General features: G+C 62.4%; 1 protein-coding gene across 2 annotated transcripts in view; it reads left to right on the top strand.

The window, feature by feature from the left end:
• FA2H (fatty acid 2-hydroxylase) overlaps window positions 1-10137 on the top strand; it is a 30244-nt gene that overhangs the window by 10307 nt on the left and 9800 nt on the right. For both annotated transcript variants that reach the window (XR_001414017.1, XM_014960750.1), the window contains exons 2-3: window positions 1-103; window positions 10019-10114. Coding sequence is in view for 1 of the 2 variants with exons in the window: in XM_014960750.1 (XP_014816236.1) it covers window positions 1-103; window positions 10019-10114 (199 nt within the window). In the remaining variant the exon portion in view is untranslated. The remainder of the gene's footprint in view (window positions 104-10018; window positions 10115-10137) is intronic.

The raw sequence follows: 10137 nt of genomic DNA on the forward strand, positions 1-10137 counted from the left end.
CGTGAGCCGGGCCCTGGACGGACCCCCCCACCGGCACTCCGCCAACGCCCGCCGCTGGCTGGAGCAGTACTACGTGGGGGACATGGAGAGCGGCGACGAGCAGGTAACCCCCCCGGGTGCTCCAGGGTTCGGGGGTGGCCCCGGGTCTGGGGTGTGCGCAGTCTACGGGGACCCCCGAGTGCGGGCTGGGCAGGAGCTGGGGTGTGTGGAGTCCGTGGGGTGTATGGAGTCTATGGGGTGTTCCAGGTTCGGGGTGTCCCAGGTTTGGGGTGTAGAAAGTCTATAGGGAGCCCCAGGTGCGGGCTGGGCAGGAGCTGGGGTGTATGGAGTCTATGGGATGTGGGTCGTATGGAGTCTATGGGGTGTTCCAGGTCCAGGGTGTCCCAGGTTTGGGGTGTAGAAAGTCTATAGGGAGCCCAGGCTCTGGGCTGGGCAGGAGCTGGGGTGTGTGGAGTCCGTGGGGTGTATGGAGTCTATGGGGTGTTCCAGGTTCGGGGTGTCCCAGGTTTGGGGTGTAGAAAGTCTATAGGGAGCCCCAGGTGCGGGCTGGGCAGGAGCTGGGGTGTATGGAGTCTATGGGATGTGGGTCGTATGGAGTCTATGGGGTGTTCCAGGTCCAGGGTGTTCCGGGTTTGGGGTGTAGAAAGTCTATAGGGAGCCCAGGCTCTGGGCTGGGCAGGAGCTGGGGTGTGTGGAGTCCATGGGGCGTATGGAGTCTATGGGGTGTTCCAGGTTCGGGGTGCCCCGGGTCTAGGGTGTAGAGAGTCTATAGGGTGCCTTAAGTCAGGAGTGTCCCAATTCTGGGGTTTAGAGAGTCTATAGGGTGTCCCAGGTCTGGGGTGTAGAGGGTCTATAGGGTGTCCCAGGTGTGGGCTGGGCAGGAGCTGGGGCGTATGGAGTCTGTGGGGTGTTCCAGGTCCAGGGTGTCCTGGATCTGGGGTGTAGAGAGTCTATAGGGTGCCCAAGGTCCAGGGTGCCCCGGGTCCGGGCTGGGCAGGAGCTGGGGTGTACGGAGTCTGGGGTGCCCTGGGTCTGGAGTGTAGACAGTCTATGGGATGTCCCTGGTCCAGGCTGGGCAGGAGCTGGGGGGTATGGAGTCTGTGGGGTGTTCCAGGTCCTGGGTGTGGAGAGTCTATAGGGTGCCCCAGGTCAGGAGTGCCCCGGGTTTAGGGTGTAGAGAGTCTATAGGGTGCCTCAGGTCAGGAGTGCCCCGGGTTTAGGGTGTAGAGAGTCTACGGGGTGTTCCAGGTTTGGGGTGTAGAAAGTCTATAGGGTGTCCCAGGTCAGGAGTGTCCCAGGTTTGGGGTATAGAGAGTCTATAGGGTGTCCCAGGTCTGGGCTGGGCAGGAGCTGGGGTGTGTGGAGTCCATGGGGCGTATGGAGTCTATGGGGTGTTCCAGGTTCGGGGTGCCCCGGGTCTAGGGTGTAGAGAGTCTATAGGGTGCCTTAAGTCAGGAGTGTCCCAATTCTGGGGTTTAGAGAGTCTATAGGGTGTCCCAGGTCTGGGGTGTAGAGGGTCTATAGGGTGTCCCAGGTGTGGGCTGGGCAGGAGCTGGGGCGTATGGAGTCTGTGGGGTGTTCCAGGTCCAGGGTGTCCTGGATCTGGGGTGTAGAGAGTCTATAGGGTGCCCAAGGTCCAGGGTGCCCCGGGTCCGGGCTGGGCAGGAGCTGGGGTGTACGGAGTCTGGGGTGCCCTGGGTCTGGAGTGTAGACAGTCTATGGGATGTCCCTGGTCCAGGCTGGGCAGGAGCTGGGGGGTATGGAGTCTGTGGGGTGTTCCAGGTCCTGGGTGTGGAGAGTCTATAGGGTGCCCCAGGTCACTGGGCAAGAGCTGGGGTGTGTGGAGTCTGTGGGGTGTATGGAGTCTATGGGGTGTGGGTCGTATGAAGTCTATGGGGTGTTCCAGGCTCAGCGTGCCCCGGGTCTAGGGTGTAGAGAGTCTATAGGGTGCCTCAGGTCAGGAGTGCCCCGGGTTTAGGGTGTAGAGAGTCTACGGGGTGTTCCAGGTTTGGGGTGTAGAAAGTCTATAGGGTGTCCCAGGTCAGGAGTGTCCTAGGTCTGGGGTGTAGAGGGTCTATAGGGTGTCCCAGGTGTGGGCCGGGCAGGAGCTGGGGTGTACGGAGTCTGTGGGGTGTTCCAAGTCCAGGGTGTCCTGGATCTGGGGTGTAGAGAGTCTATAGGGTGCCCAAGGTCCAGGGTGTCCCAGGTCCGGGCTGGGCAGGAGCTGGGGTGTATGGAGTCTGTGGGGTGTTCCAGGTCCGGGGTGCCCTGGGTCTGGAGTGTAGAGAGTCTATGGGATGTCCCTGGTCCAGGCTAGGCAGGAGCTGGGGGGTATGGAGTCTGTAGGGTGTTCCAGGTGCGGGGTGTAGAGAGTCTATAGGGTGCCCTGGGTCAGGGGTGTCCTGGGTCTGGGGTGTGGAGAGCCTGTAGGGTGTCCCGGGTCTGTGCTGGGCGGCATCTGGGGTATCCAGGAGTCTGTAGGATGTCCCAGGGTGCTCCAGGGTTCGGGGGTGGCCCCGGGTCTGGGGTGTGCGCAGTCTACGGGGACCCCCGAGTGCGGGCTGGGCAGGAGCTGGGGTGTGTGGAGTCCGTGGGGTGTATGGAGTCTATGGGGTGTTCCAGGTTCGGGGTGTCCCAGGTTTGGGGTGTAGAAAGTCTATAGGGAGCCCCAGGTGCGGGCTGGGCAGGAGCTGGGGTGTATGGAGTCTATGGGATGTGGGTCGTATGGAGTCTATGGGGTGTTCCAGGTCCAGGGTGTCCCAGGTTTGGGGTGTAGAAAGTCTATAGGGAGCCCAGGCTCTGGGCTGGGCAGGAGCTGGGGTGTGTGGAGTCCATGGGGCGTATGGAGTCTATGGGGTGTTCCAGGTTCGGGGTGCCCCGGGTCTAGGGTGTAGAGAGTCTATAGGGTGCCTTAAGTCAGGAGTGTCCCAATTCTGGGGTTTAGAGAGTCTATAGGGTGTCCCAGGTCTGGGGTGTAGAGGGTCTATAGGGTGTCCCAGGTGTGGGCTGGGCAGGAGCTGGGGCGTATGGAGTCTGTGGGGTGTTCCAGGTCCAGGGTGTCCTGGATCTGGGGTGTAGAGAGTCTATAGGGTGCCCAAGGTCCAGGGTGCCCCGGGTCCGGGCTGGGCAGGAGCTGGGGTGTACGGAGTCTGGGGTGCCCTGGGTCTGGAGTGTAGACAGTCTATGGGATGTCCCTGGTCCAGGCTGGGCAGGAGCTGGGGGGTATGGAGTCTGTGGGGTGTTCCCGGGCAGGAGCTGGGGTGTACGGAGTCTGTGGGGTGTTCCAAGTCCAGGGTGTCCTGGATCTGGGGTGTAGAGAGTCTATAGGGTGCCCAAGGTCCAGGGTGTCCCAGGTCCGGGCTGGGCAGGAGCTGGGGTGTATGGAGTCTGTGGGGTGTTCCAGGTCCGGGGTGCCCTGGGTCTGGAGTGTAGAGAGTCTATGGGATGTCCCTGGTCCAGGCTAGGCAGGAGCTGGGGGGTATGGAGTCTGTAGGGTGTTCCAGGTGCGGGGTGTAGAGAGTCTATAGGGTGCCCTGGGTCAGGGGTGTCCTGGGTCTGGGGTGTGGAGAGCCTGTAGGGTGTCCCGGGTCTGTGCTGGGCGGCATCTGGGGTATCCAGGAGTCTGTAGGATGTCCCAGGTCTAAGGTGTCCCAGGTTGTAGAGAGCCTATAGGGTGCCCCAGGACCGGGCTGTCCTAGGTCCAGGCTGGGTGGGATCCGGGGTGTATGGAGTCTATAGGGTGCCCTGGGACTGGGGTGTCCTGGGTTGTACAGGGTCTATAATGTGCCTCAGGTCTGGGGTGTCCCGGATCTGGGCTGGGTGGGATCCGGGGCGTATGGAGGCTGTGAGGTGTGTCCTGAGTCTGGAGTGTAGGGAATCTATAGGGTGCTCTAGATCTGGGGTGTCCCGGGTGTGGGATATACAGGGTCTATAGGGTACTCCAGGTCCGGGATGTCCCGAGCCTATAGGGTGCCTCAGGTATGCGGAGTCCCGGGTCTGGGCTGGGCAGGATCCGGGCTGTACGGAGTCTATAGGGTGCCCCGGGGCTGGGGTGTCCCAGGGCTGTAGGGTGTGGCAGTTCAGGGGTATCCCAGGTGTGGGATGTACAGAGTCTATAGGGTGCCCCAGGTCTGTGCAGGGCAGGATCGGAGCGGTGCAGGGTCTATAGAGCACCCCAAGTCTGGGGGCACTGGGTCTATAGGGTACCCCAGGGCTGTGCTGTGCAGGTCCTGAGCCATACAGGGTCTATAGGGCACCCCAGGTCCAGGCTTCTCAGGACCCAAGCCATATAGGACATGCAGAGGCTGTGTGGGGTCTGGGACGTATGGGGCATGGAGTCTTTGGGGTGCGTGTAGCATATAGGGTGCATAGGGCACCCAGGTCCAGGTCTGAGCCATAAGGGGAGTGGTGTGTGTTGGGCCTGAGCTGCACAGGACGCTCGGGGTCCCACCTGTGGAGGGTCTGGGGCGTATGGGGCACGAGGGGTGTATGGGGCAGGGGGTGTTGGAGGCTCCCGGGGTCCTGTGTGGGTGAAACCTGGGGTGTATGGGGTGCAGAGATCTGGGTGCGTGGGGCACAGTGGCTCTGGGGAGGTCTGTGGGGCTGCCAGCATCTATGGGGCCGGCGTCTGTGGGGTCTGAGGTGCAGAGGATCCCGAGATGTGTAGGGTGCAGGCTCCTGAGGGCCAGAGATGGATCGTGTCCCCGGTGCGCAGAGCCCAGTATCCATGGGGTCCCACCCCATGGTCACATTCCGTCCCGTCCCCATGCTGGGAGGCAGGGCTGATGGGTGGTGGGTTGGTGGTGGGGTCTCCAGAGGGTTGCTGGAGATGGGGACACGCAGCCCGAGGTTGGTTTTAGCAGGGCCAGGTGGCACGGGGTGGGCGATGGGTTCAGGACACCCTTCCTGGGGTGGCCAGGGACTACTGGGGTGCTGTCACCAGGGCCTACTGGGGAGAGGAGCCCGGCCACCTCCCCGGTTGTCCCGGCGTGGGGCAAGGGTGGCCGTGACTCAGCACCCTCCTGGCCGCGCCAGCGCCGTGCTCATGCCCAGGCGGAAGGGAAACCACCCCGGGGAAGTGCCACCACCACCAGCTGAACTTCCAGGAGACACCACGGCACCGGGGGCTGCCACCCCGATTCCCAGCCCTCGCCGGCACGCCATGGGCGGGATGCCCCGAGCAGCTGGGGCCCCTTTTGCCAGCCCCAGCGGCCATTTATCCCCTCGGGGACATCCCGGCGGGGTCGGTGACCGTTCGGTCCCTGTGGACTGATGTTTGCACTCCCTGGTTCTCCTCCTCCTCCTCCTCCCCGCGATGCAGCCTCCATCGGTGGCAGCGCCACAGACGGGGCTTTGTTCCGTCTGGCTGCAAACGCCTGCTCTTTTCCCTCATCCCAGCCATGGCACCTTCCTCTGTTGGGACACTCTGTTGCCACCACCTCTCTCTTCTTCTTCCTCCTCCTCCTCCTCGCGGGCGTGACGAGCCCGACGGGTTGGGGCGAAGGAAGGTACCGGCCAAACGGGTTCTGGCGCCGCCGCCGCAGCCCGCGCTGAAGGGAATTGCCACCACCGTCCCAGTGCAAATAGAGGGGGTGATAACGCCGGGGACGCAGGGAGATCACACACTGCCTGGCACCACAGACACCATCCCGGGCTGGAACACGGAGGAGGGGGGAGAAGGAAGGGGGCAAAAAAGAAAAAAAAAAAAGGAAATCACTGCGTCGCACACACCCCACGTGTGTGAGCTGCTCTGCCGGGCTTGCCACCGTCCCCCCCCAAAGGGAAATAAATCACTGCGTTGCACACAGCCTATGTGTGTGAGCTGCTCGGCTCGCCACCACCCCCCCCAAAAAAACCCCGTTGGAGGGAGATGCACTTGGGTTCTTGCTTTGGCTGCTTTTTGGGCAGCTGGACCCCCGAGCAGCTCTCTGGAGGAGGTGGAGCATCGCTTTGGCTCTGAGCTCTTGGTCCCCTCATGGTTTTGCTGGTGTCTCTCGGAGGTGCCAGGGCTGAGCCATCCAGCATCCCCCCCCTGCCCTGCTCACCCCAGGGGACTTCGAGGGTTTTGCAAGAGAAGGGAAAGAAAAAACCAACCAACCAAACAAAAAACCCCCCTGGCTCCGAGCTCTTGGTCCCCCCCTTGGTTTTGCCGGTGTCTCTCGGAGGTGCCAGGGCTGAGCCATCCAGCATCCCCCCCCTGCCCTGCTCACCCCAGGGGACTTCGAGGGTTTTGCAAGAGAAGGGAAAGAAAAAACCAACCAACCAAACAAAAAACCCCCCAAAAAAACCCAACTGTTAATGGAGGAGAGGCAAAGAGGAAGATGAGAGCTGGCCTTCATCCTGCTGACACCCCTTCCTCCGGCTCTCGGGAGGCTGCAGGTCCCTCTTTGGCGTCACTCACCCAAGCCCCCTTTGGCCACAGACAAATTAACCCCCAAACTTTGGTTATCTATGCAAACCGAAGGTACAGGGGAGATCAAAGGGAGAAGCCCTAATTACCCAAAACTTAGACGGTGGATTTTTAGCCGCCTCGCTAGAGGGAAAACTGGATCATCTAATTACCCCTCCAATTTAAGCAAGGAGAGCACTTTCATCACCGCCTCCCGGGGGTGTGTGATGTGGCCTTGAGTCACAGTAAATCCCCTCGTCCCTCTCGGGGCTGGCGTCCTCCTCTTCCTCTCACCAGGCTTGTCCTGGCTCTCCCTCCCAGCCCCAGCTCGCTTCCACGTAGGCGCTCGCATGCCCTTTGGTGGTGTCACAAGAAGCAGCTTCTTTTTTTTTATTATTAATTATTTTTTATTATTATTTTTATAAGGATAAGTTACCTTCCACCTCCTTGCTGCGCCCATTGCTGAGATGCAGCCCCGTGGGGCTCTGGGGACGGCCGTGCTGGTGGGACGGTGATGCTGGGAGCGTTGCCACCCTGGGTGGGCACCTCCCGGGGGGTCCCTGCCCTCTTTGGGGGATGTCCCCCTGCCACACACCTGAGCCCACGTGGCCGGGGTGGCTCATCTCATGGTGGGACAGCAGCGAGTGGAGTCATTTTGGAGCTCGGGGAAGGCGATGGAAGGGCACGGCAGGGCTTTTGGGGAGGGGGGGAGGGCGTTGACTTGTTGGGCAGAAGGGTGGGCACGGGTGGAAAATGTGGGTCTGGGGGCAGCATCGCCCTGTGTGTGGTCCAGGGGGGGAGGTTTCCAGCTCCTCCTGCATCCTGGGGCACATCAAAACCCCGCGCCAGACCCTCTCTCTCCCCAGTTTTGCTGATGCGAGGAGGTGTCACGGGCATCGGGCTGTCACTGAGCGGGGTGGTGGGATGCCACCGGGTCACCCGGTCACCAGGAGAGCTGGCACCAGGGCGGTGGCACAGCGATAGGTGTTGACTTTCCCTGCTCTTCCATCATGGCCTCTTGCCCATCCTTCCTGGCAGGACCTGTTTGCCCCGGGGGATGACTCGGGTGCATCAGCGTCACCCACGGACCAACAGACCCCTTTGGCCTCCTTCAAACCCACCTTTTATGAGGAGGAGGAGGAGGAGAGGCAGAAGCCCCGGGTGGTGGTGGGGCTCGGTGCCCCATGGGGCAGGCAGGAGCTTGCCACTGCTGTGGGGAGCAAGCTGGGGCACGCAGACATGGCTCCCACCCTGCTTGCACCATGGTTGCCCGTCCTTTGGGTGCCAACCCTGGGGTGAGCAAGAAGAGCCTTCCTCCTGCTCCCCTGCTGAGAAAGAGGAGGAGGAGGAGGTGGTGATTCAGGCGAGGCACGCAGGGTGAAGGCATTTCAAATCCTCCCCATCCTGGTGAGGGGGAGCCAGGGATCATCCTGGGAGATGGGGTCCAAGCCCCCCCTGTCTCTCTCCCTGCCCTGGGAGGACGGGGAAGCCCGTGGCCGTGTTGGAAGCACGTGGGCATTTTGGAAAGGGGAGGAGAGGTGCCGGGGTGTTGTGGCAGCCCAACCCTCTTACGCATCCTTCCTGCCAGCGTTGAGGTGGGCTCGTTCCTTGGGGGGATGGAGAAGCCTCTTAAAAGCCAAATTTTCTTCCAAAGCACCCGCACTGGGCGGGGTGGGGGAGGCAAAACCCCAATAACTTGGCCACCCTGGGCTGGGTTTCCAGGCGGGATGCCTCCCCTGGAGTTTTGGGGTGTCTGGTTAGAGGACAGAGCTGGAAATACTGGGGAGGGGGGGACTTTTGGAGAGGGAGGAGAGGTAAAATTGATGCCTGCTCAAGCCCAACCTGGCTGGGAATATCCTGCCCTGGAAATATCCTGCCCTGTCGCCCGAGGGCTGCCTCGGGGCTGGGTAGGGCAGCTCCCTTTCCATTGGGATGAGGCTCCGAATCCAGCTAGCCCAGGAAAGGAGGTGGTAGCCCAGCTGGCAAGGAGTGCCCGGTGTGGGCAAACAGCAGCCAGGCCCTGCCTCGGCGTCACCACTGCGGCACGGAGTAAAGTCCTGTCCTCCCCGGCGAGGTGGCACTCATCCCTCCTGCATCCCGGTGTGTCCCCCATCCCTCTTCCCAACCGGGATGCCGTGGGATTGAAGGGAAAGGGAACAAGCCGGGAGAGCATCCGTCGAGGCTGCCGGGGACAAAACCTTGCCCCGTTGCGAGCGGGGAACGCCGGCGGGCATTGCTGTGCCGCGCCGTGCCGCGCCGTACCCTGCTGCCGGGTTAATGGGTAACTCAAGGTGACAAAGAGGGAGGAAAAAAAAAAAAAAGGCATGTTTGGCACGTCCTGCCCGGCCAGCCGATGGGCTGCTGGGGGGCACGGCCAGCTCGGGGCTTGCATGGGCACGCTGCGGCCTCCCCGAGCCCCCCGCTCGGCGGCGGAGCCGGCACCGGAGCTGGCAGTGCCAGGGAAGGTGCTGGCAGCCGGCGGTGCTTTGGCTTCCAAGCATCAGACGAGGCAGGTTTCTCCTGTTTTTCAGCCAGCGGGACGGCAGCCCGGGCTCCATCCTGCTGCTGCCACCACACCGGGACGTCCCCTGTCCCTCTCGGCGTCCCCTCTCTAGCCAAAACCAAGCCCCCACCTCATGTGGCTGAGGTGACCAGCCTGGTGGCACCACACAAAGCCTGCCCGGCCAGCCGATGGGCTGCTGGGGGGCACGGCCAGCTCGGGGCTTGCATGGGCACGCTGCGGCCTCCCCGAGCCCCCCGCTCGGCGGCGGAGCCGGCACCGGAGCTGGCAGTGCCAGGGAAGGTGCTGGCAGCCGGCGGTGCTTTGGCTTCCAAGCATCAGACGAGGCAGGTTTCTCCTGTTTTTCAGCCAGGGGGACGGCAGCCCGGGCTCCATCCTGCTGTTTCCGCCACACCGGGACCTCCCCTGTCCCGCTCGGCGTCCCCTCTCTAGCCAAAGCCAAGCCCCCACCTCATGTGGCTGAGGTGACCAGCCTGGTGGCACCACACAAAGGGCATTTTGCCCTTTCCCCCATGGCAAGCTGCATTTTTTTCCCCATTGTGCCCAGAACCAGGGTGGTTGGTGGCACCGGCCGTGCTGCTGGTAGCCCAGCTCCCTTGGGGACCAAAGCACCCAGCTGGGCTTAGCCAGGTGGAGATTTGGTAGCCCAGCCCTGGCATCCTGAGGACCAACCCAGGGATGCTGGTGGCTTTTGCAGGAGTGGCTCTGGCTCCAGCTGGCACTGGCTGGGCCACTGGCCCACGGGAAGGTGAGCGGTGCCACGGCAGTGCCGTGGGGGAAAGGCTGGCCCCGGGGGCACCGCAGCCTCCGCTTCCCAACACCCTGGGGTGGTCGGAAAACTGAGCTGGCAGGGGGGAATTTTCCAAAAAAAAACAACCCCAAGAGTGGGAGAAGGTTTGGAGCAGAGCTCGCCAGCAGCCGCATCCCTCGGGAACCTGCTCTGCAGGAACTGTCTGGCTTAAATTCAGCAGATTATTATTTTTTTTCCCTCCCCTTATTTATTTAGCAGGCAGGAGCAAGCGAGCTCTGCCCCTGGGTGGCACGGCCACCACTGTCCCCACCAGGGCTTCACCACAGGGGGTTTTTTCCCTCCTTTCCTCTCTTTCCAGATCTACCCTGAGCCCGTGGATGAGAAGGAGGTGGACACCACCGCCCAGACTCCAAGGGGGATGGACCCCCGCTGCAAACCGGTGGACGAGGAGAAGGTGAGAGCTTGGGGGGGGGGGGG

Source organism: Calidris pugnax, unplaced genomic scaffold (genome assembly GCF_001431845.1).
Source record: "Calidris pugnax isolate Ruff unplaced genomic scaffold, ASM143184v1 scaffold347, whole genome shotgun sequence".
NCBI classification, from domain to species: Eukaryota; Metazoa; Chordata; class Aves; order Charadriiformes; family Scolopacidae; genus Calidris; species Calidris pugnax.